This window comes from Rhinatrema bivittatum, chromosome 3 (genome assembly GCF_901001135.1).
Source record: "Rhinatrema bivittatum chromosome 3, aRhiBiv1.1, whole genome shotgun sequence".
NCBI classification, from domain to species: domain Eukaryota; kingdom Metazoa; phylum Chordata; class Amphibia; order Gymnophiona; family Rhinatrematidae; genus Rhinatrema; species Rhinatrema bivittatum.
Window position 1 is genome coordinate 225367465 of NC_042617.1, and position 26937 is coordinate 225394401.

Sequence of the window (26937 nt, forward strand, 5' to 3'; positions counted from 1 at the left end):
ACCGACCCTTGATTTTATAACTTGCACGCACAAGTTATTAAATTGGGTGTATATGTCCGTGCGCCGGGTAGCACGCGCACCTTTTTAAAATTTACCCCAAATTGTTTAAAGAGTGTAAGTTACATTTCTACTTGCTCGACTGTATATTAGATACCCAACCTTTTCTTCAAGATTTTGTCCTTCCTTAAGGAATTGTGGTGGGGTTGGTTAGCATTTCCTCATTTGGTGGTCTTATCCCCATATATGGATTTTTTTATGTGTAATTGAGTCTTAAATTTGCAATATCCTTGGGGTACAAGTAACTATCCATAATTACGTCTTTTGTGTTTATGGTCTAATTCCAATCGGCCCCAAACCTTGGTGTACACTTAGCCCATGCTGCAAGATTTGCTGTGGTTGTTATAGGAAAAGTGCACCGAATGATATTGGAAGTCTCATGTTAGAAATCAATTATCATTGAAAGAAACATTTGCTATAAAAGAAAATGTTGAGGGATATAGTGCTATCTGGCACTCATATTGCCATCATCTTTCCTCTTCCTGATGTTACATTTTTTTCTCTTTTTGCTTTCTTTTGTATTGAAGCATTGACATTTCATGTTTGTGTAGATTGCGGTTTATGTAATACTTTGCATTTATATCTGTCTGTATTAGTCGTGCTATTTCTATATGGTACTACTATTACAATTATTTGTGCTTGCTAAATTTGTTCAATAAATAGCTAACTAAAAAGCCATCACATGTTCATTTTTCAGAACAGTTTGGTATGACTCAGATTGCTACCCCACATCTTGGCAACTGGACCCAACAGAAGGTCCTAACAGAGAGCGACGACGTTTGCAGCGGTCATATTTAACAATTCCTAACAAGTATATTCTTAGAGATCAGCAAAAACAGGAAGGTAACTTTTAAATTATTCTACCTGTGTTTTCCATGCATAACTTTGTTCAGCATTTGAGTAACTTTGTTCTTTTTTTCTCTAATGGTAGTAATCAAATCACCTTTGTGCTATTTATTTGAAGACAAAACACATTCCTCCTCTTCTACTGTAAAAGACAAAGCTGCGAGTGAGCTCATAAGGTACATTTTTAACTAAGAACATTAATGATGTTGATCATGTAGAGCATATTTTTCTCTCTATTTTTCTCTGCAAGACCTTTCTCACAATTTCAATTTTCAAATGATTTTCAGATATTGCTATTTACCTTCTAATTCTCATTAGAAAACAATCATCGCTAAACACCATGGGGCGGATTTTAAAAGGCCCGCGCGCGTAAATCCGTGCGGATTTACGCACGCAGGGCCCTCGCGTGCCGGCGCGCCTATTTTGCATAGGCTGCCGGCACGCGTAAAGCCCCGGGACGCGCGTAAGTCCCGGGGCTTTCGAAAAGGGGCGGGAGGGGGCGTGTCTGGGGGCGTTCCCAAAACGACGTGGCGTTTCGGGGGAGTGCCGCGGCGTTTCGGGGGCGGACCTGGGGCGTGGTGCTGGCCTGGGGGCATGGTCGAGGCCTCCGGACCAGCCCCTGGGACCGGAGGACGGAGCGGGGCTGCCGGCTGACGTGCGCAAAGTTACGCCTGCTGAAAGCAGGCGTAACTTTGCCGACAAAGGTAGGGGGGGTTTAGATAGGGCCGAGGGGGGGTGGGTTAGGTAGGGGAAGGGAGGGGAAGGTGGGGGGAGGGCGAAGGAAAGTTCCCTCCGAGGCCGTTCCAAAATTGGAGCGGCCTCGGAGGGAACAGGCAGCTCGCGCTGGGCTCAGCGCGCCCAGGTTGCACAAATGTGCACCCCCTTGCGCGCGCCAACCCCGGATTTTATAAGATACGCGCGTATCTTATAAAATCCAGCGTACTTTTGTTCGCGCCTGGTGCACGAACAAAAGTACGCGATCGCGCAAGTATTTAAAATCTACCCCCATATTTGTAATTTTTCCTAAATATTCCTTCCCATGTAAATGCAAAGAGTAAATTTTCAAAGGTGTTATGCACATAAAATTAGCATATATTGCAGCAATTTACAATAGCGCATTTATCCACGTGAAGTCTTTTGAAAATTCAGCCATATGGAGTGAATTTTCCAAGAAGTTACATGCATAAAAATAGCAATTTTCAAAGGTCATTTATGCATGTAAAACCTTTTAAAAATTGTCTCCATAGTACTAAAGTTGACTCTTGTGGCAGAATAATAGGAGGAGGAAAAAAGTGGAGTTGGGGAACCAGGACTAGGAACCCCTCTCCCCACTTTTTCCATTTTCCCTACCTTCCTCCCTTTCTACCTCTTTTTCTCCCCTCCCCATCATAATAAGAGGTTAGTGTGTATCCTGCAAAAGTTAGTTAATCTCTGTCTTATTTTTCTACAAGTGGGTCCTATGTCCCAATGCCAGCATAAAAACAAAAAAACAGAACAATAAATCTGTGACAGCAGAGTACCACTAAATACAAATATACTTTTATTATTTATCTTACATATGACTTACAAACTAGCTCTCTAATTCACTAAGGCTTTTCTCTCATTCTGTGTCTATGGGAAAATACCTTCATGAATACCTTCATGAATACCTTCATGAAGGTATTCATAACTCATGAATACCTTCATGAATTATGCCTTAAGACGCCAATTTTCAGTGAGATCTAGCACGCACAATAACTAAATTTAAATGCTGAAAATATGAGCAGTCCTGGAATCGGCCCCAGAGATGGTTGGGAGAAGGACTTAACTGGTTATTACTAATTTTACTCTTAGGTTGGTAAATTTTGCTGCTGACCTGTGGTGGCCAAATGGCAGGCTTAAATATAGGTAGCCAGATGTTGGCTGCCTAGATTTAGGGTCATTTTTGGCCACAACGCTGTGCAGTTGAAAATGACCCTAAGATTGCTGGCCAACATTTAGCTGGAGATCTTAAGCATTCTGGGACCTGCCCAAACGTGACCTTTATTTATTTCTCTATTAAACGGCCCTCTGGGAATAGTCTGGGTTGGGTACAGGAAAATCATTCATAAAAGTGAAACTAACAATAAAGTAAATAAAAATACATACAAATGTTTGGTACATAGTTTCATCATAGCATCATAGTAGATAATACTTTGAAATCGTCAGCTCAGTGTACTGCAGCAGTCAAAAAGCAAACAGAATGTTAGGAATTATTAGGAAGGGAATGGTTAATAAAACATAAAATGTCGTAATGCCTCTGTATCGCTCCATGATGAAGACCGCACCTTGAATAGAGTGTACAATTCTGGTCGCCTCATCTCAAAAAAGATATAATTGCAATGGCGAAGGTAGAGATATAAGGGCAACCAAAATGATAAAGCGGATGGAACAACTCCCCTATGAGAAAAGGCTGAAGAGGTTAGGGCTGTTCAGCTTGGAGAAGAGACGGCTGAGGGAGGATAGGATAGAGGTCTCTAAAATCACGAGAGGTCTTAAACGAGTATACGTGAATCTGTTATTTACACTTTTGGATAATAGAAGGACTAGGGAGCACTCCATGAAGCTAGGAAGTAGCACATTTAAGACTAATTGGAGAAAATTATTTTCACTCAATGCACAATTAAGCTCTGGAATTTGTTGACAGGGGATGTGGTTAGTGCAGTTAGTGTAGTTGGGTTGAAAAAAAGGTTTGGATAAGTTTTTGCAAGGTCCTCCTGTAATGTTTCACAATCTGCTTGTGATTTAACTACTCTCCACATGCTGGGTCAGACCAAGGGTCCATCAAGCCCAGCATCCTGTTTCCAACAGAGGCCAAACCAGGCCACAAGAACTTGGCAAGTACCCAAACACCAAGATTATGCCATGCTACTGATGCCAGTAATAGCAGAGGCCATTCCCTAAGTCAACTTGATTAATAGCAGTTAATGGACTTCTCCTCCGGCATCCAGACCCCAACAAGCCCTTCATAGTAGAAGTTGATCCTTCAGAATTGGGGGTAGGGGCTGTGTTGAGCCAAACTGGAGACTCGAAAGCCTTACGTCCCTGTTCGTTCTTCTCACGAAGATTTTCTCCAGCCGAGAAAAACTATGGGATCGGCAATAAAGAACTCTTGGCAATAAAGCTCATATTCGAAGAGTGGCGGCCTTGGCTCGAAGGCGCTTAACATCAAATCACCGTCTTCACGGATCATAAAAACCTGGAGTATCTCCGCCATGCACAACGTCTGAATTACAGACAGGCCAGATGGTCCTTATTCTTTAATCGTTTCGATTTTGTGCTGAAGTTACGACCTTGAGATCAAAACACCAGAGCCGATGCTCTGTCACGTTCATTTCATTCAGAGGATGTGCCTGATGAGCCACAGCACATAATTTACCCAAAGAAAATCCTCTTGGCATCCACCCAGTCCATGCTCGCTGGAAAGACTATCGTTCCAAAGAACCTCAGGAAGAAAGTGCTCTTTTGGGCGCATGACTCCAAGCTGGCTGGTCATCCTGGCCAACGCTGTACCCTGCTCAAAATACAGGAGTTGTATCGGTGGCCTACCATCAAAAAGGATACATATTCCTACATGGCATCCTGCACGAATTGTGCTAAGAACAAACCTACTTCTGGACAACCGTGGGGGTCAAATGCAACCCTTGCCAGTTCCGGATTGACCCTGGTTGCACATCGCTACTGAATTTGAAGTTGATTTACCTACTTCCAGATGAATGAACACCATCTGGGTGACAGTGGATCGATTTAGCAAGATGGCACACTTCGTGGTGCTCCCTGGCATACCATCAGCCTTGGAGCTTGCAAAGCTCTTCATAGCGCATATATTCCTCCTCTACGGCCAACCTTCACACATCATATACAACCGGGGGTCCCAATTGGATTTGATGCAGAGAAAGTCTTTGATCGGGTTGACTAGTCTTTCCTGTAAAGGGTGTTAAATGATATGGGGTTCGGGGCTTAATAAAGAAAGTGATCCAGGTGCTATATTCAAATCCAACAGCTAATATTTGGGTTAATGGGATTTCTTCTTCTTTCCCTTTAACATGGGGAACAAGGCAATGATGTTCATTGTCCCCTCTGCTTTTTATTTTGTCTTTGAAACTTTTGATAAAGGCATTGCAGAAATATCTTTAAATCATCGGCTAAATCAGAGATAGACAGCTCCCAGATGTGTTTTTGTTTGCTGATGATATTTTACTATTCTTGCCAAAAGCGAAGCAACATATCACTCAGATTTTATATGTTTTTCAACAGTATGGGAGTTTTTCTGGACTTAAGATTAATATAGAGAAATCTGAAGGTTTCGATATATGTGGAGCATTGGAGCACACATGGGAGATGTCTCCTTTACAATGGGCAAAGCAGAAACTTAAGTATTTAGGAATCTATATTCATAAAGAACTATTGGAATGGTATGCTAGTAATGTAATGCCTGTGGTGGACACTTTCAAATTAAACTACAAAATTGGATGGATCTGCCATTAAATATTGTTGGCTGGATAGCCATGATAAAAATGATACTGCTCCTGAAGCTTTTGTATGTGCTACAAATGCTTCCTTTTACTCTGAAAAGGAAAGACCTTCAGATGATACACTCATTATGTTCGACATTTATTTGGAAAAGGAAGAGGGCTCATGTATCAATTAAAACCTTAGCAGCCACTATAGAAGAGGAAGGCTGGGGATTCCAAAATCTGTACTGTTATGGTATGGGATGCTTGCTGAGGATATTGGGCGATTGGTTATGTGGCTCCAACATATGTAATGGCTTTTGATTAAGCCGATAGATTGAGGTTTGTGCTGCATGCACGCATAAACCAATTACCTCATCCAGCTAGAGCAAACATATTGATTTCAAATATGCGCCAAATGTGGAGATTTTTAAGGCAGCATCTGAGGTTACCAATTTGTGACAATCCTGATTTTTAATCGGGATCACAAACCCATGTTTTCAGCAACTCACGACCAGGAAAACAGATACATTACATTTTTTTATTAATGTTCAGAAAGGAGAGATATTACACCTTTGATAAATACCAGGAGGCATTTCAGAAGTCAGATGTTTTAGCTTATGTGCAACAGTAAGGCCAGAAGCGGTGATGACTTTTACATCTAATACCTGCCATCCAATATCAAAAAAACAATATAAATTATCTTATATGTATACATTTCTGCTAACTCAGACTACCGTAAGTACACTATAATAGATGGTGTGGTGGCAAAATGGGAGACTGATATAGGAGTAAAATTGGAGAAAACTGAACTACTTGACAGTTTACTTACTGCTTATAAGGACATCATATTGACATCTTTGAGGGACCAGCCTTTGAGAATCCTTCACAGAACGGTGGTATCTCCAATGAGAGCTTTTAAAATGGGCATAGCCAACTCATCAAATTGTTTAAAATGTCCCACATTAAATGCTATGTTTTATCATAACATGTAGGGAAGTCCAGTAGTAGATGCGTTCTGGGTGAAAATTGTAAAGAAACTGAGTTGTTGCATATTCAACTCCCAGTGCAGGCTGAAAGGTGTTTGTTGGGAGTGAAATTGGCAGAGGTATGTGGTCCACAGGAGTCAATGTGTTTTGTGAATAAAGGCATGGCTATGGCAAATGCATTTTAAAGTCCTGGCTTTCAAACCAAATGCATGCAGAAATATTTTGGCATGCAGAGATGATAGTTTTGCTTAATTTAGATTTTAAATCTTGGTTGCTCAAACCACAGAGATCAGTGGGAATTTTTCTGGAAGTTTGGGGTGGGTTCCTTGGGAGTTTGCCAAATGATATTAAAACTTATATAAAACTAAAAGGCCCGTACTAAGTGGAAAAGAGAAGTTTTCTGTAAATGTTTGTTTATATTATAGAAACATAGAAACATAGAAACATAGAAATGACGGCAGAAGAAGACCAAACGGCCCATCCAGTCTGCCCAGCAAGCTTCACATTTTTTTCTCATACTTATCTGTTTCTCTTAGCTCTTTGGTTCTATTTCCCTTCCACCCCCACCATTAATGTAGAGAGCAGTGATGGAGCTGCAACCAAGTGAAATATCAAGCTTGATTAGTTATGGGTAGTAGGGGAAGTAACCGCCGCAATAAGCAAGCTACACCCATGCTTATTTGTTTTACCCAGACTGTGTTGTTCAGCCCTTATTGGTTGTTTTTCTTCTCCCCTGCTGTTGAAGCAGGGAGCTATGCTGGATATGCTTGTAGTATCAGTTTTTCTTCTCCCCTGCCGTTGAAGCAGAGAGCTATGCTGGATATGCGTGAAGTATCAGCTTTTCTTCTCCCCTGCCGTTGAAGCAGGATATGCATTGAAAGTGAAGTATCAGGCTTATTTGGTTTGGGGTAGTAACCGCCGTAACAAGCCAGCTACTCCCCGCTTTGTGAGTGCGAATCCTTATGACTGCAATGTGGAGCTATTTCTTATTTGGCACTGATATTACTCACTAACTTATCCTGATATTACTCACTATCTTATCCTGAGCGATGAATTCAGGAAGGGAGGGGGAAGGTAAGGACGGGCCGGTGTTATCTATAGGCAGTTCGGCTATAATATGTTTATCCTAAAGTGTGTGTTATTTTACAATATATGTTATAGAATAAGCCAAAAATGACAAGGATAAGTATGTTGGCTAGTTATTGATTATTACTTGTTACTGTCCTATATTATATGTACCGATAAAAATATTTATTTAAAAAAAAAAAAACCTAGCTGAGCTCCTTAAGGATAACGATTCCCTCCCTGCTACAAGGTGAACTGTGTCTTGCACATCTTGCTATAAATACTTTCTCCATCAACAAGCAGGATTAAATCAGCCATAATGAGTGGATGTTGTCATCTGATGGCACTAAAACAGTCCAGCTCTCAGAGCTCAGAAATGTTTCTCAGCATGTGCAGGAGTTCTCTTGAGTCGCTGCTGCCTTGAGAGCTGCTAATTTTTTCTTCATCCGAGTTACCACACAGATAAGTGGTAGCTCGGATTAGCCAAAAAAGTAAGGAATCTGGGAGGAATAATGGACCCAGAAATCAACCTGAAGCAACACATATCTATAAAAGTAAGAGAAGGCTACGCAAAACTTATGGTCCTCAGAAGATTGAAACCATTACTCACACCCGCCCACTTCAGAACAGTATTGCAAACACTTATCTTTTCCAGCACTGACCACTGCAATGCACTCTTACTAGGACTCCCAAATACATCGATAAGACCACTCCAGATACTTCAAAATACTGCAGCCAGAATACTGACGGGAAAAAAGAGGAGGGGCCATATAACCGAAACTCTAGCAGACTTACATTGGTTACCCATCGAATACAGGATAAAATACAAGGCCTTATGTACCATACACAAACTAATATATGATAAAGAAGCAGACTGGCTAAACACAGCCTTACGAGTACACGTTCCACAAAGAAACCTCCACTCAGCAAACAAAGCACTACTAACAATCCCTTCAGTAAAGTCAGCAAAATTAACCCAAGTGAGAGAAAGGGCTTTATCATTGGCTGGGTCCATACTATGGAACACGATGCCCCCTGAACTCAGATTACAGAATAATCTCAAAACTTTTAAGAAAAATTTAAAAACATAGCTCTTTAAAAAAGCCTTCACTAAAGAGTGTGAAGGGTTGAGATTGAAAGTACAGAGTAATTCAGATGAGAATGAATTTACTCAATCCTACATTTAAGAAGTAATATCTCAAAGCGATAGTAACTCTATAATATACCTGGACTTGACCAACATTACTCAAATAATGGTTTTATTTATGAAATTGTAACCGAACTTTATTGGCACCTGTTAGAATGTACGATATCCTAGATTTACTAACCTTAGTCTATGTGCCTATTTGTAAACCGTTGTGATGGCATATAACTTAGCGACGGTATAGAAAAGTTTTTAAATAAATAAATAAGTTAACTCTCAAGACAAGCTGTGCTGCACATACAGCGCAGCGAGTATAACATGGGGGAAGCGTGCGAGAGGGACGGAAAGGAGCCAGAGGGGGAGGGAAAGCTCTATAGGAAAAGGTGGGAAGAGAGGGCATAGGAAGGTTAAGGGAGGGATGGGGGACAGGCAGTTAGGTAAAATCTGAGAAGGGGAGGCGAGGATTGGTCAGTAACTGGTGACATCAGGAGGCAGGCAGCAGAATCGGGCGGCAAGCAGTGAGAGAGGAGCACTCGAATTTTGTTCCTCATAGAACAATTAATTACACAAATGCTTACATGGCAGGCCTTCTGTGGTGAATTCAGCGAGGATGACTGGAAGCCATCATTAAGAGGGACTGCCACGGAGCCATCTCAGTAGATCTCATTTGCGCAGCGCATAACTGAGGTGGGGCTCCCCCCCCCCAGCACGGCATTAATGCGGTCAGCCCTGGGAACAGTGGTTCTGAAGAAGGTACAGGTGCAGGAGAGGATGAAGGCAGGCCACCTTGGGGGAGGGGGACCGCCCGCTTGAGTTGTCCCTGCTCGCCTCAGAGTTCGAAATGGGAACGCCGAGCTGGCATGTGTAGGAGCGATCTAGGTGGAGAACGGCAGAGGGAGGATCGAGTTGAGAGGGGCTGAGAGTCTCGGAATCATGGAGCAGCAGTGCCGATGACAGCCGTGCCAGAGATTGAGGTAGCTGGCGTCAGCAGGCGGGAAAAGGAGCAGCGAGTGATCATCAGCACCAAGGCAAGGGCCCTGAGCCACCAGGGGGCGGAGTAAACGTGCACATGGGAGGAGACGACGGCACGGAGTGCAGAACGGCAGGACGTGCAGGGAGCGGAGGCTCACACGTGCGACCGAAGAGTTCCTAGGATCTCCCGCAGGAGAACGGATGGTACAGGGGTGCGGTGAGTATGGCAGGAGGGAGAGGGTGAGCGCAGCACGCAGCCTACAGCAGGGGGCACGAGGGTTCCACATGGCAAAGGGTGGGAGCACGGATTTCGCGGGTAGGCCCATGTAGCCACTTAAAGGAGGGGGGGACTCCAGGGCAAGGAGGCAGAGATAACAAGTGATGAACAGGGGAGCAGAATGGGAGGTGTAAGGTGGGCTGGAAGGAGTTAGCAGGCAGGGTGCAGGGCAAGCACCTACGGAACAGCAAAGGATTGTCGGAGTGGGTACTGCAGCCAGTAGTTTTGTCTTACAGGTTCAGAGGATCAGGCTTATCTGGGCCTTTCCAGAAGCGCGAAGAGGAGGGTGACACAGCCAGAATATGTAGGCGGAGATACGCAGCAGGCAGGTTGGCAGGACGGTTGCAAGGAGCAGGCTGCCTGGAGAGGAAGCAGGTAATGAGAGGGATGGTGATAACAAGAACAGAATGAGAAGTAGGAAGAAACGTAGGGGGAGTTTGTTCTCTAGCTCCACAGATAGTGGTTCCGCGATGGAGCCTCCTATGGATTCCAGTCCCAATGAGAGAGAGAAGCTCGGGTCAGCAAAGCTGGGCTGGGACAGGACATGGGTCCCGGCTCTGGCATCCTTTCCTGAATGGCGGATGGGGCACCTAGCAAGCTGCACAGGAGACTTAGACGCAGCTGAGGTATTAACTTTTGCCAGTTACGGGATGGCAGGAGGGGAGATAAGAGAAGGAATAGAAAGGGTGGTACAAAGCTGGGCGAAGAGGAGACAGGGTCCATTGGGTCACAGAAGATACCAATCAGGGAGGGTTTTTTTCCTTTGCTTAGCCAGCGTAGGGGGACATTGCAAGATGGAACAACTGGTGGCCTTGTTAGTGGCTGGTGACAGTATCCCAGTGCTGTAAGGGATTAAGTAGGTGGGGCCTGCCTCAAAAAAAAAAAAGGTTTCGGGAAAAGATTGCGGGCAACAATTCAGGTCCTGGGGCCTCAGGATATTACTTGGGCAAGGTCAGGGCGGGGAGGGGACAGCGGGGGGGGGGGGGGGGGGGGGGCGACAGGAAGAGTGGGAAGCTCAGGTGGTAACAGGTGGGAGGACAAAGGAGCGGGAGGAGGTAGCAGGGATGGAGAGAGGCTTAAGCGGAAGGGCTGGCAGCGATGTTTGTTGGGGACATAACAGGGCCACTTGCCTATTCTCGGAAGGTACGTAAAGTATGATTGCCTGGCATGCTAGGGCGCCCATCCGTGACACAGGGCACCAAGGACGCTGCGAAAGTAACCGAGAATGGTATGAAACCTAAACAGGGCAGGGGTTATCCTATCTGTATTTCAAAAAAAAAAAAAAGCAAGCAAGCAGGATTCGTGAAGGGGATAGCAAAAAGGGACGGGTAGGGAGGGAGGGAGGTGGGAACAGGGCGGATGCTGGGGGTTGGGGCAGCGGGAGATAGGGGTGGATTGCAGGGGTGGTGGGGGGACTGCTGGTTGCGGAATAAGGGTGGCAAGACCAGTGGATTCCAAAAAAAAAAGGAAACGTCAGGAAGCTAAGGAATGAACATGCTATCTGTGGGATGATGTTTTCTTTTCAGGGAAGGTTTTCATTAGGCTCCCGGCACAGGAAGGATGAAGGATACTTGCAGGAGATGTGGGAGAAGCAGGAGGGGCTTTAACTCAGGAATCAGGAGACCCCAGTACTGGGCCGACGTAGTTAAAAGAAAAGGCAGCACAGACGAATTGCTTGCCATATGGGGATGGGTTGGGGGACAGGTGCTTGATAGTCGGTGGTTCCTTCTGTCCAAAAGGACAAGCAAGAAGGTTATTCAATAGCCACAGTGTGAGCCGAGGGACGGGTTTAGCGTGTTTTCAGGACACAGGCATTATGGTACGAGGAATGTGACTCGTGGCAGGGACCGTATTAATTAATACCCAAATCCAAGACGGACCAGTCTGGGACGGCTCACCCATTCACATGATGCCGGCTGAGAGCGAGGTGGCATGCCCAATACGGACCAACAGGCCTTACGCGAGGATAAGAACGGAGATGGCAGGCTCTTTCTTAGTGCCTGTTGAGGGTACAGTGCGGACCAGTTACCGGCTTGGGCAGGCTCGAGTGGGGTGGACCGGGGTGGAGGGCGTTGTAGCTCGCCTTCATTCCAAACAGGGGCAGCGAATTCAGCAGTGGAGGAGGGCTTTCCTGCCATCAGAATCCGAGGTATAGAGAGAAGGAGGTCCGAGGATTTCAGAGATCCTATTCGGATGGAGAACAAACAAATAAAGAAGATTAAAACAGGGGCGTAGGGTGGCAGTAGGGGTCAGAGATGATTAGCCAAGCTAATGATGTGTCTTTGTTTTAGAATTTTGGGGTGTCAGTACGGGATCGGACGTGCCCGGACCGTGGGTCAGTGATTCATAATCAGACTACTGAGAAGAGCCTTTCACCGCCCTTATGGACAAATCTGGAATGAGAGCGAGTGGACTGATAACCGGCGAGGTTCAGTCGAATAGGTGTGCATTGGGATGATGTGCTGTTATTTTACAGGAGAGGATGGACATGCGGGGCTCCCAAATATTTTGTTAATACATCAGGGAAGGAACGACCAGGGTTCAAAGATGTGTCGAGCGTTATTGACATGTATTCTGACAGTTAGTGCCAGTCATTATTTGTTGACCAGGTACGGATATGGTGGTAGGAAATTACATGGGCTTGGACAAGGGGTTATCAGAGTAAGACGCTCAGGATCTTGGGAAGTAGGGGCGGTATTATTCTGGGGAGGGATGGGGTCATCGCTTCTGTGTCAGAATGGACTCTAATTAGGCACTTCAAGAAGGTTTATAAAGACATTAGCAAATAATGAATGGGCCACAGTGGGGGAACAAGCCGAGGGTCGGCTTGTTTGTGGCGGTAAACCTGAGCCCAAGGTATGCTGTAATGTTGTGGGGGGGGGGGAGGGATTTGGTGGTGGAGGGGGGAGTGCCTCATGTAGTTGTTTATTTATTTATTTAAAAATGTTTCTATACTGTCGTTAAGTTAAATAACCATCACAACGGTTTACAGAAGAGCACGACAAAGAGAAATATGAGTGGTATAGATTACAAATTACTCATGTGCCATCATAGTACGGTAATAATTTAAAATAATAAACTAAGTGTGTAAGTTAAATCTTATTGTTAGGAACAAATTAGGCAGTTTGATTTTAACATTAATATGTTTATGTAGGTTACTAATAACTTCTAGCTTGGTGCATCCTTATCTATCAACTATTTTTCTCCTTTTCTTTATCTTTATAAAATGCTTGTTTAAAAAGCCAGGTTTTCAGATTAGTTTTGAATAATTTCAGATTTCTCTGTAGTCTTATTTCGAGTGGCATGGTGTTCCAGAGTACGGGACCAGCCAGTGACAGTGCTCTTTCCCTTACTTGCGTGAGATGTGCTGATTTGACAGAGGGGACAGTTAGTAGAGCTTTATTTGCAGATTTCAGGTTTCTTTGTGGTACGTGCACACGCAGTGCCGTGTTAAGCCAGTCTGCTTTTTCATCGTGGATTAGTTTATGGATTATACAAAGTGCTTATATTGTATTCTTGTTCAATTGGGAGCCAGTGGAGTTCAGCAAGTGTTCCTGTATTATGGTCACTCTTTTTTTTGCCTGTCAAAACTCTGGCAGCGGAGTTTTGCAATATTTGCAGAGGCTGAATTGTAGATTGAGGTAGTCCTAAAAGCAGGGAGTTACAATAATCTGTGCTAGCAAATATCATTGCTTGTAGAACTGTGCGAAAATTGTTAATCGTTAGTAGAGGTTTTAGTCTTCTCAGGATCGTTAGTTTTGCATATCCTTCTTTTATTTTCTGTGAAATGTGTTGTTTCATGTTTAGCTCAGGGTCAATTATTACTCCTAGATTCCTAACTTTTATTGCTAACTCGGCGGTTTGAATATTTTTGATTGTGAATGTTGGTTGTGTATGGTGTGTGTTTTTACGTTCAAGGTGTAAGAATTCAGTTTTGTCAATGTTTATTACCAGTTCCATCTGGTTTAGATGCTGTTTGATTATTTCTAGGTACATATTGGCTAGTTTCATTGTTTCTTCAATGGTGTTTGGAATGGGTAACAGTAATTGTATATCATCTGCGTAAATGTAATGTATGATTCCCAGTCTTGCTAGTAAATGACATACTGGGAGGAGGTAAATGTTAAAGAGTGTTGCAGATAGGGCTGATCCCTGTAGGACACCAGTTAGCAGTGTGACTTTGTCTGAAAGTGCATTTTTGATTTGTACCTGGAAGCATCTATTGTTTAAGTATGACTCGAACAATTTTATTGTTTTTTTAGTGAGTCCTTTTTCTTTCAGTCTATTGATTAGTATTCTGTGGTTTACAGTGTCAAATGCTGCAGAGAGATCTAATAAAACCAGAATGTAGTGTGTTCCTGTATCGAATCCACTTAAGATATTGTCTGATAGAGCTAATAGCAACGTTTCTGTACTGTAGTGTTTACGGAATCCATGTTGTGCTGGGTATAGTATGTTGTTATTTTCAAGGTGGTTTGATAGTTGTTTTTGAACTGATTTTTCGATTAGTTTGGCTATTGGGGTAAGTTGGAGACTGGTCTGTAGTTGCTAAGATTTAAGGGGTCAAGGTTCTTTTTCTTTCTTGGGGGGGCTGCTACACTGGAGGACCGGAGAACCGTGGGGCTAGTTTCCCGGCAGAGCTTGCTCTCGCGGGTAAGAGGCGGAGCAAGCGTTAACTGGGGAGGGGAGCTCCACCATTGGGGTTTAAGGTGGTGGAGGACCAGGAAAGGGTGGGGGAGTGGGAAGAGGGGGGCCTGTTACAATTAAGGTTGTAAGGGCTCGGGTTAGTTTATTATTAAACTGCGGCCTATTTTAAAGCCAAAAAGTAGTTGTATGTTTATTGGGGGGCTACCTGGACGGTAAGCGAGCGCAGTGTCTTCCCTCCCAATGTTAAAGACAAGCTGCGCTGCATATACAGCGCAGCGAGTATAACATGGGGGAAGCGCGTGGGAGGGACGGAAAGAAGCCAGAGGGGGAGGGAAAGCTATATAGGAAAAGGCGGGAAGAGAGGGCATAGGAAGGTTAAGGGAGGGGGATGGGGGACAGGCAGTTAGGTGAAACCTGAGAAGGGGAGACAAGGATTGGTCAGTAAGTAGTGACATCAGGAGGCAGGCAGCAGAATCGGGCAGCAAGCAGTGAGAGAGGAGCACTCAAATTTTGTCCCGCCTGCCCGCCCTTGTATTTTGTGGAATTGTGAATAAATGCTGTTTGGATTGATGATTGTCACAGTGGTGGTGGTAAACCTGAGCCCAGGGTATGTTGTAATGTTGTGTGTGTGGGGGGGAGATTTGGTTTTGGAGGGGGGAGTGCCTCGTGTCGTTGGGGGGGCTGCTATATGGGAGAACCAGAGAACCGTGGGGCTAGGTTCCCGGTAGAGCTTGTTCTCGCAGGTACGAGGCGGAGCAGGCGCTAAGTGGGGAGGGGAGCTCCACCATTGGGGTTTAAGGTGATGGAGGACCAGGAAAGGGTGGGGGAGCTGGGGGTGGGAAGGGGGGGCCTGTTACAATTAAGGTTGTAAGGGCTCGAGTTAGTTTATCATTAAACTGCAGCCTATTTTGAGGCAAAAAGTAACCGTGTGTTTATTGGGGGGCTACCTGGATGGGAAGCGAGTGCAGTGTCTTCCCTCCCAATGTTATCTTTTTTAGCATTTGCTATTTTGTGCAAGTATTACTGGTTTTTGTACCACTGCTTCGGCAGTCCCTTTTAAACTTTCTTTAATTGTGCTTCAATAAAAAAGAAAAAAAAATGGAAAAGTCTGTTAGTGAATTGAAGGCCTGTGAATGTAAGCGTTGTATGTCCATCACAAATATCCACGAGGTCTGCTACCACTATTTAGACCCAGGCCTTGATGACTCTGCCTGGGCTGTGTTTGCTGTGGTAGAATATCCCCGAGGGACTCTCGGTTCTACAGATTGAAGATAGAAATCCAGTGAATTATAGCATCAGATAAGGCCTCAGTACAAAGATAAGAACTTAAGAACGTGCCATACTTGGTCAAACCAAGGGTCCATCAAGCCCCAGTATCCTGTTTCCAACAGTGGCCAAGCCAGGCCATAAGATCCTGGCAAGTACACAAAAACTGTCTATTCCATGTTACTGTTGCTAGTAATAGCAGTGGCTATTTTCTAAGTCAACTTAATTAATTGCAGGTAATGGACTTCTCCTCCAAGAACTTATCTAATCCTTTTTTAAACACAGCTATACTAACTGCACTAACCACATCCTCTCGCAACAAATTCCAGAGTTTAATTGTGTGTTGAGTAAAAAAAAACTTTCTCCGATTAGTTTTAAATGTGCCACATGCTAACTTCATGGAGTGCCCCCTAGTCTTTCTATTATCTGAAAGAGTAAATAATCGATTCACATCTACCCGTTCTAGACCTCTCATGATTTTAAACACCTCTATCATATCCCCCCTCAGCCGTCTCTTCTCCAAGCTGAAAAGTCCTAACCTCTTTAATCTTTCCTCATAGGGGAGCTGTTCCATTCCCCTTATCATTTTGGCCGCCCTTCTCTGTAACTTCTCCATTGCAACTATATCTTTTTTGAGATGTGGCGACCAGAATTGTACACAGTATTCAAGGTCCATGGAGCTTTATGACATTGTACACAGTATTCAAGGTCCATGGAGCTTTATGACATTTTCTGTTTTAGTCACCATTCCCTTTCTAATAATTCCCAACATTCTAATTGCTTTTTTGACTGCCGCTGAACCGATGCATACTGAACCGATGATTTCAATGTGTTATCCACTATGACGCCTAGATCTCTTTCTTGGGTGATAGCACCTAATATGGAACCTAACATTGTGTAACTATAGCATGGGTTATCATTCCCTATATGCATCACCTTGCACTTATCCACATTAAATTTCCTCTGCCATTTTGATGCCCAATTTTCCAGTCTCAGAAGACTTCCTGCAGTTTATCACAATCTGCTTGTGATTTAACCACTCTGAACAATTTTGTATCATCGGCAGTTTTGATTACCTCACTTGTATTTCTTTCCAGATCATTTATAAATATATTGAAAAGTAAGGGTCCCAATACAGAACCCTGAGGCACTCCACTGCCCACTCCCTTCGACTGAGAAAATTGTCCATTTAATCCTACTCTGTTTCCTGTCTTTTAGCCAGTTTGTAATCCACGAAAGGACATCGCCACCTATCCCATGACTTTTTATTTTTGCAAGAAGCCTCTCATGAAGAACTTTGTCAAACGCCTTCTGAAAATCCAAGTACGCTACATCTACCGGTTCACCTTTATTAACTCAATAACGTGAAGCAGATTTGTGAGGCAAGATTTGCCTTGGGTAAAGCCATGCTGACTTTGTTCCATTAAAACATGTCTTTCTATATGTTCTGTGAGTTTGATATTTAGAACACTTTCCACTATTTTTCCTGGCACTGAATTCAGGCTAACCGGTCTATAGTTTCCTGGATTGCCACTGGAGCCCTTTTAAAATATTGGTGTTACATTAGCTATCCTCCAGTCTTCAGGTACAATGGATGATGTTAATGATAGGTTACAAATTTTTACTAATAGGTCTGAAATTCCATTTTTGAGTTCCTTCAGAACTCTGGGGTATATACCATCCGGGTGATTTACTACTCTTCAGTTTGTCAATCGGGCCTACCACATCTTCTAGTTTCACAGTGATTTGGTTCAGTCCATCTTAATCATTACCCATGAAAACCTTCTCCAGTACGGATACCTCCCCAACATCCTCTTCAGTAAACACCGAAGCAAATAAATCATTTAATCTTTCTGCGATGGCCTTATCTTCTCTAAGTTCCCCTTTAACCCCTCGATCATCTAATGGTCCAACTGACTCCTTCAAAGGCTTTCTGCTTCAGATATATTTAAAAATGTTTTTACTGTGAGCTTTTGCCTCTAAGGCCAGCTTCTTTTCAAATACTCTCTTAGCCTGTCTTATCAATGTCTTCCATTTAATTTGCCCGTGATTATGCATTATCCTATTTTCTTCTGTTGGATCCTTCTTCCAATTTTTGAATGAAGATTTTTTGGCTAAAATAGCTTCTTTCACCTCCCCTTTTAACCATGCCGGTAATCGTTTTGCCCACTTTCCACCTTTCTTAATGTGTGGAATACATCTGGACTGTGCTTCTAGGATGGTATTTTTTAACAATGACCACGCCTCTTGCACACTTTTTAACTTTCTAGCTGCTCCTTTCAGTTTTTTTCTAAAAATTTTTCTCATTTTATCAAAGTTTCCCTTTTGAAAGTTTAGCATGAGAGCTGTGGAGTTGCTTACTGCCCCCCTTCAAGTCATTACTTCAAATTTGATCATATTATGATCACCAAATCCTGTGCTCCACTGAGAATTAGATCTATAATTGCTCCATCTCTTGTCGGTTCCTGAACCAATTGCTCCATAAAAATGTAATTTATTCCATCCAGGAACTTTATATCTCTGGCATGTACCGATGATACATTTACCCGTTCAATATTGGGGTAATTGAAATCTCCCATTATTACCGCACTACCAATTTGGTTAGCTTTCCTAATTTCTCTTAGCATTTCACTGTCAGTCTCACCATCTTGACCAGGTGGACGGTAGTATACTCCTATCACTATAGTCTTCCCCGACACATAAGGGATTTCTACCCATAAAGATTCAATTGTGCATTTAGTCTCATGCAGGATTTTTTATCCTGTTGGACTCTATGCCATCCCAGACATAAAGCGCTACACCGCCTCCTATCTGATTGGTTCTCCTCCTTCCACCATGTCTCTGAGATGCCAATTAAGTCTATGTCATCATTCACTTCTATAAATTCTAATTCTCCCATCTTACTTCTTAGACTTCTGGGATTAGCGCATAAACAGTTCAAAATTTGTTTTTTGTTTGTATTTTCATTCTGCTTTTTAATTGTTAGGGATAAGTTAGAATTTTTTAGCTCAGATGAGTTTTTAGTACAGGTACTTGGACTACTTTTCTTATTATTGGAACCTCACTGTCAGGATGCCCTACTTCTAATGCATCATTGGTATCCTTTGAAGATACCTCTCTCCGAACCATGCGCTGCTGAGCAACTGTCGGCTTTTCCCTTTGTTCTAGTTTAAAAGCTGCTCTATTTCCTTTTTAAAGGTTAGCGCCAGCAGTCTGGTTCCACCCTGGTTAAGGTGGAGCCCATCCCTTCGGAAGAGATTCCCCATTACCCAAAAGGTTCACCAGTTCCTAACAAAACTGAATCCCTCTTCCTTGCACCATCATCTCATCCATGCATTGAGACTCCAGAGCTCTAGCTGCCTCTGGGGACTTGCACGTGGAACAGGGAGCATTTCAGAGAATGCTACCCTGGAGGTTCTGGATTTAAGCTTTCTACCTAAGAGCCTAAATTTGGCTTTCAGAACGTCCCTCCCACATTTTTCTATGAACCACAACAGCCGTTTCCTCCCCAGCACTGTCTAAAATCCTATCTAGGTGACACGTTAAGTCTGCCACCTTCGCACCAGGTAGGCATCTTACCAGGCGATCCTCACGCCCACCAGCTACCCAGCTGTCTACATTCCTAATAATCAAATCACCAACTATGATGGATGACCTAACCCTTCCCTCCTGGGAAATAGGCCTTGAGGAGATATCTTCGGTGCGAAAGGACAATACATCACCTGGAGAGCAGGTCCTTGCTACAGGATCATTTCCTGGTGCGCCAGGTTGATGCTTTCCAATCATGAGACCTTCTTCCTCCAAGGCAGCACCAGGGCTGCCAGTCTGAAGTTGGGACTTGGCTACTATGTCCGTAAAGGTCTCATCTATATACCTCTCTGTCTGCCTCAGCTCCTGCAGGTCTGCCACTCTAGCCTCTAGAGATCGAACTCATTCTCTGAGAGCCAGGAGTCTTTGCATCGCATGCACATGTACAATTTATCACTGGCGGGTAAAAAATCATACATGTGACACTCGATGCAAAAGACTGAGAAGCCCCCCTCTTGCTGCTGGACTGCTGCATTCATCTCAAATTTGTTCAGTTCCTACTTAAGTTTTAGATTGCTATGGGAGTAGGAATGTGTCTAATTAATGTCCTTTAAATGTATTGGTGAATTCACTATATGTTTAGTGCTGGCCTACCGGGGAATGATCAAACCCTCAACACACTAAATAAAATTACCAAATAATTAACTTTGCCCCAATACTTTTAAAAAAGAAAATGTCCCAAGCAAAAACTTACTGATTCCTTTCAGCCACCATCAAGGTGATCCTCTCCTCTCAGTGCTCCCACTGGATTGTTGACAATGAGCCGCTCTACCTCCCTGAGTAAGGCCTTGTCCAATTTTTAGCACTACAAAAAATGTCATAAATCTCACAGGGAATTGGCCTCCTCCTCTTCCCATAGTTCTTCAGGGAAGGCTTCCCTGTCTCCTTCCTCCACCACCATTAGCCCTGTCTATTGGAACTCCCATGGGTTAAGGTTAAAACTGATCAGGTATGGCACAGAACGTCACTACTACCTCACTATTACCTAATGCTTAAATCCAGAGCAGCAAATGGACTCTCTTCTTAGCACCTCAGAGCAACAGAAATCACCAGTAATGGCTCTTAAAAGTGTAGGAGCTCCTTTCTGGGAACATATATAATCTTATAATCCTTTCTGGGAACATATATAATCTTAGATCCTCATGAACACAGTGCTCCAAAAATCAACTGAGGTTTACCTCACTTCCAAATAAGACTCAATCAATTTTCGGAACAGTTTGTTCATGTGAAGCTAGCTAAACTTAAAGTAGATAAGGTGATTGGGCCAGACAAGGTACATCTAAGGTTACTAAGGGAACTTAGAGATGTACTCTGCTCCTCTGCCTGACTTTTTCAATGCCTTTTTAGAGTCAGGAGTAGTTACAGAGGACTGTAGATGGGCAGATGTGGTTCCTACTTATAAACGTGGAAGTAATGAGCAGGCTGGAAACTACAGACTAGTGAGTCTGACCTCTGAGCAAATTAATGGAACTGCTGCTAAAACAGCGGATAATGCAGTTTTGATTATACCTGCAACAAATCTTATTTCTTTTGGTGATCAAAGGAGAGCGATAGTTATAGTGTACTTAGATTTCAGTAAGGCCTTTCACACAGTTCCACATAGGAGACTTATAAATAAATTCAGCGCCCTTGGTATGGGACCTAGAATGATTGACTGGGTTATAAACTGACTAAGTGGGAAACGAAAAAGGGGTAGTGGTAAATGGAGCTTTCCTTGTATGTACCTGGATCAGTCCAGACCATGGGTTATGCCTCCCTTCTAGCAGGTGGAGACAGAGAAAAATTTGAAAGGCACCCTTACTTAACCTGGTGTGCCTCTGCATCCCTTCAGTATTTCTCTGTCGCCAGCAAATGGAGGTCGTGCAAACCCTGCAGTCTTGCCCTGTTTCTGGGGTTTAGGCTATCCCTTGAAATTAACAAGAGTGAACTAGCTATAAGTTGTGAATCATGCAAGTTAAAAAAAAAAAAAGAAGAGGAAGAAGTTCTTCTGCAGAGGGAAATTTTCCCAATCCTCCCAGAGGGTTGTTATATCCTGTGGGGTCATCCTCTCTGGTAGCAGGTTATTGGAGATGGGGTTGGTAACCCCATAGGGATCCAGCCAGGTAAGGAGCTGGGGAAGAGATTACTGCTGGTCCAGTCACTCTCTTAACCCGTGGTGTTTCTGAGCATATAAAAAAAAAAAATCTAAATGTTCGCAAATTTTTCTTTTTTGGTCTGCTGTAATCCAGGACCCCTCCATATCTGAATCGCCGTGTTCTGACGAATTTCGCCATTTTTTCGGGCTGTCCCCCACCCCCCCCCCCCCTTTGATGCCACAGCCATCTTTGTGTGTGGCATGTGGAGAGTCAGCGTTGCGGCTTTCTAGGGCCGGTATTTGCTCTCACTGCCTGCCTGGTGGGGAAGGCAGTTCTTTTTCAGGGTTTGCAGCATTACCCAAGCCTTGAGAGGCTCCAAAAAGATCTGCTTCGCGGAACTTTAGGGCTGATCCCTTTTCTCTCAGTGTAGGGATGGCAGCCATCTTAAGCACCTTTGCTAAAGCTCAGGCAAGGGCTATGGGGGAGGGGGAGCTTTCCCCAGCGCTGTCACTGGTCCCTGCCAGTCCTGTTAAGATTTTAGATCAGGACCAGGATTTTTTGCAGGAGGATCCTGTTTTCCCAGGGGGACAGGATGTAGATTCTGATTCTTTTTCTTTAGATTTTTATCCTCCTTTTGCATAAAGCATTTTTGGCTTCCAGGTCACCGCAAGGTGGTGCTTTGCCCATGAGACCTATGCAGGGACCCGGCCCCCAAGGTAGCCAAGCGCATGGATGTGCCCACGTCTCTACATGTCGCGAAGTTAAAAGGTGCTGTGGCTTCAGGAGGCTCAGCCGCTCCGGTTGTTCTGGGCAGTGCGGCTGCAGATGCAGGGGCCTTTCCTCCCCCCCCTGTGGGGGCGGGGGGGGGAGGGGGGTTGGACGATGAGCTGGGGAAACAGACCTCCTTGGATGACGATGACCCTCAGGTGGTCTGCCTGTTCCAGAGAGAGGAATTAGAATCCCTCATTCTGATAGTTCTTCCTGAGCTCAGGGTGGAGCTCCCCCTGCATGCTCTGCCACAGGACTCGGTGGATCCAGTTCTGGCAGGATTACGAATGCCGACCCGGGCTTTTCCCGTCCATCCCATGCTTCAGCAGCTAATGACCAGGGAGTGGGATGCCCCGGATGCTGGTTTGCAGATCGGCCGCGCTATGGTTAAGCTTTATCTGCTAGTGGATGAGTTCCTGGAACTCCTATAGTCCCCTAAGTTAGACACTTCAGTTTCGGCTGTTCTCAAGCGGACTACTATTCCAGTCACAGGTTCGGTGGCTCTCAAGGATCTTCAGGACCGCAAGCTGGAAGTACTGCTTAAATGCATTTTTGAGGTATTGGCCCTGGGTATCCGGGCGGCGGTGTATAGCAGCGATATGCTGCGTGCGAGCCTGCGCTGGGTACAGAAATTGTTGACGTCCAGAGAAGATCTTCCTCTGGATGAATTGGAGCAGGTGCAGCATTTGGAAGCTGTGGTAGCATGTGGGGGCGGATGTGCTGTATGACCTGCTCCGCACTTCCTCTCACACCATGTTGTTAGCAGTATCCGCAATGCAGCTTTTGTGTTTCATCCAAGGCTCAGCTTGGTGCTATTCCATTTAAAGGTGTTTTTTTAATTCGGAGAGGATTTGGAGCAGTTGATAAACTTTGATAAAATTTGTGAACAAAGTTCACAAATTGCCAGAGGACAGGCCGAAACCTTCCAGAGGGTTTCCCTCATCTCGCTCTCGTTTTCGGGGGAAGCGGAGGTTTCGGCAGAACAGGCAGAAAGCGGCCGGACAGCGGCAACCATTGACCAGGACCCAAGCCTGGTCTTCGTCCTTTCGGGTGTGCAGAACCTCCCGGTAGGGTGGTGCTTCCTCCTCTCTTGCCCCCAAGACTACACAATGAGATGGGGCTGGCCCATCCCTCGATCCCTCGGGTTGGGGGTCACCTGTCCAAGTTTTACGAGGCATTGGCCAGAATTACTTCCGATCAGTGGGTGCTAAGCATAATAGAACGAGGCTACACTTTGGAATTTGCTCGGCCTCTCAGAAACCTCTACTTAATATCTCCATGTGATCCACAGGTCAAACAGCAGATTGTTCGTCAGACTCGTGAGCATCTCCTGGCTCTGGGAGCGGTAAAACCGGTCTCCCCAGAACAGTGGAAGAAAGGAAGGTACTCCATTTACTTTGTAGTTCCAAAGAAAAGAGGGGTCCTTCTTGCCAATTTTGGACCTCAAGAAGGTAAACAAGTCTCTCAAGGTGCCACACTTTCGCTTGGAGTCTCTGCGTTCAGGCATCGAGTCGGTACGCATGGGAGAATTTGTGGCCTCTCTGGATCTGATGGAGGCATGCTTGCACATTCCCATCTGTGAAGATCATCAAAAGTTCCTTCTCTTTATGGTCCAAGGAATGCATTACCAATTCTGCGCTCTGCCTTTCGGTCTCACGACTGCACCCCATACATTCACCAAGGTCATGGTGGTTGTGGCGGCATCCCTCCGGGGACAAGGCCTACTCATTCATCCCTACCTGGACGATTGGTTCATCAGGGCAAAGTCAAGGGATTGCTGTGTGGAAGCGATCCGCAAGGTGACCACTCTCTTGGAATCCCTCGGCTGGGTAATCAATCAGACCAAGAGCAACCTTGTTCCCTCTTAGACATTAGATTTTCTGGGAGTGAGATTTGACACTACGATCAAGAAAGTTTTTCTTCCGATGGACCGAAGGAACAAACTGATGGGACAAGTTTGTCGCCTGTTGGTTCTTCCACTGCCCAAGGCCTGGGACTACCTTCAAGTTCTAGGTTCGATGGCACTGGAGGTGGTTCTTGGGCATTTGCTCATATGAGACCATTACAACAAGCATTATTTTCCTGGTGGGATCCCAAGCTGGAGAATTTCCAATTCCCTCTACCACTCACCGATCACGCCAAGTCCAGTCTTGGGTGGTGGCTTTGCCCGCACAACGTGTCTCAAGGAGTAGATCTAGAAGTCCCGTGCTGGACAGTGGTGAACGTGCTGGACGGATGCCAGCCTCTCTGGCTGGGGAGCTGTCTGCTGGTATCTTTCAGTACAGGGCAGCTGGTACCCGGAGGAGTCCGAATGGTTGATCAATCAACTGGAGACCAAAGCCATTTGCTTGGCCTTGCAACACTTTCTTTAACACTTACGCCATCATGCGGTTCGGGTCCTCTCCGACAATGTGACGATGGTGGCCTATATCAACCGTCAGGGTGGCACCAGAAGTCAAGCTGTAGCCAACGAGGTGGAGCTACTCATGGCTTGGGTGGAGCAAAACCTTGCGATGCTAGCAGCTTCCCACATCGCCGGAAAGGTCAACATACAAACAGACTTCCTCAATCAGAGGCGCATATATCCCGGAGAGTGGGAACTCTCGGACGGAGCAATAGATCTCATTTCTCGCAGATGGGGGGACTCCCCACATGGACTCGATGGCTATGTGGGACAATGCAAAAGCTCCTCGCTTCTTCAGTCGCAGGAGGGATCAAGGCGCAGAAGGGGGTTGATGTGCTAGTACTTCCTTGGCCATCCTCAGTTCTCCTGTATGTATTTCCTCGGCCTCTGGTGGGCAAGGTGGGCAAGGTCCACCCAGGGAGGGTAATCCTAGTGGCTCCTGAGTGGCCCCGACATCTGTGGTTTGCGGATCTCGTCAATCTGGCCATGGATGGCCCACTACGACTCTGGCATCTTCCACAACTTCTCCATCAAGGGCCTATATATTTCGACCAGGCAGCTCACTTCTGTCTAGTGGCTTGACTTTTGAAAGGAGGGTATGGAGAGTTTTTAAGACATGGTGTCGTGAGAGATATTCTTCCCAGACACACTCGATTGCTCAGATGTTAAGTTTTTTGCAAAATGTTTTAGCCAAGGACTTGTCTTTTAACTCCCTCCGGGTAAAGATGGCAGTCCTAGGCACTCTGGTTGGTAGCTCGGTGCCATCACATCCAGATATGGTGCGTTTCCTCAGAGGAGTAAGGCATTTGAAGCCCCCGGTGTGTCCGTCGTGGAGTCTTAATTTAGTTCTTCGTATCTTGTGTGATCCGCTGTTTGAACCCCTTAAAATGGTAACGTTGAAGGACCTTACCTTGAAAACGGTGTTTTTGGTGGCTATCTGCTCAGCTCGCCGAATTTATGACATGCAGGCTCTCTCCTGTAGGGAACCCTTTTTGAGGATTTCTGACTCGGACCACCAAAGAGAACAAACAAATGATCGGAACGTCTGAAGTAATTGTTAACCTCCAGATAACGCAATAAGGCGCGCCGCACATCCAAGAAGGTCTCTGTTCTGAGAAGACTCCTGGGACTAGTTAGGGAACCCCGGAAGCTCCACAGTTTAATTAATGTGAAAGGCTGAAACCACCTTAGGGACAAAGAACGGAACCATATGTAATGATACCCGATTGTCATAAATCCGAAGAAAAGGATCCCGACAAGACAGCGCTTGCAACTCTGAGATCCGACGGGCCGAGCAAATGGCCACCATAAAAACCATTTTCAAAGACAGATCTTTCAGGGAAACTCCACGAAGAGGCTCGAAGGGGGACAAAGTGTCAAAGGTGACCATATCTCGGTGGATTAAGGAAGCCATTTGCATGGCATACATAGCCCGAGGGCTTCAGGTGCCTTTGGGTCTCAGAGCTCATTCCACTAGGGCTCAGGCTACTTCCTGGGCAGAGTGTCAGTTACTGTCACCTCAGGAGATCAGTAGGGCGGCGGTGTGGTCGTCTATTCACACTTTTACGAAACATTACCGATTGGACGTTAAGGCTTCTGATGAACCGTCCTTCGGGGAGAGTGTGCTTCGTGCGGGTTCCCGCCCAGTGCAGGGTGGATTGGGTACATCCCACTTTTTTGGACTGATTTGGGTATGTTCAGGAAATGAAAATTGGTTCTTACCTGCTAATTTTCGTTCCTGTAATACCACAGATCAGTCCAGATGCCCACCCCTTTCTTCAGATACCGAGAGACTGTCTTGGTCAGAACATGCTTAAGTTTTTTGAAGCTCCTTTTTTACAGACATGATTCATGGAGCAGTTTTTAGCAGTTGTTCGGTCTGGTTTTTGCCAGTGGCGAAGTGATAGTCCGGAAATTTTGGTAGGGTGCCACCCTTCGTTATTTTGTTCTGTTAGCATGGGCTTGGGTACAGGTCAATACTGAGTGACTACAGGTGGCACTCTCGTTATGTAGTAGTGCCCAAAGTTCTCTATTTCCTTTTTAAATGTCAACACCAGCAGCCTGGTTCTACCTTGTGTAAGGTGGAGTCCATCCCTTCCCCAAAAGGTTTCCCAGTTCTTTATAAAACTGAATTCCTCTTCCTTGCACAATTGTCTCATCCATGCATTGAGATTCCAGAGCTCTGTCTGCCTCTGGGGACCTGCGCATGGAACAGGGAGCATTTCAGAGAATGCTACACTGGAGGTTCTGGATTTCTGCTTTCTACCTAAGAGCCTAAATTTGACTTTCAGAACCTCCCTCCCACATTTCCCTAAGTTGTTGGTGTGCACATGTACCACGACAACTGGCTCCTCCCCAGCACTGTCT

General features: G+C 45.0%; 1 protein-coding gene across 1 annotated transcript in view; it reads left to right on the plus strand.

Moving 5' to 3' along the window:
* Positions 1-26937, plus strand: part of LOC115087279 (lysosomal-trafficking regulator-like) — a 1534685-nt gene that overhangs the window by 1034070 nt on the left and 473678 nt on the right. The window contains 2 exon segments of the mRNA XM_029594260.1: positions 755-900; positions 989-1079. Coding sequence (XP_029450120.1) covers positions 755-900; positions 989-1079 — 237 coding nt within the window.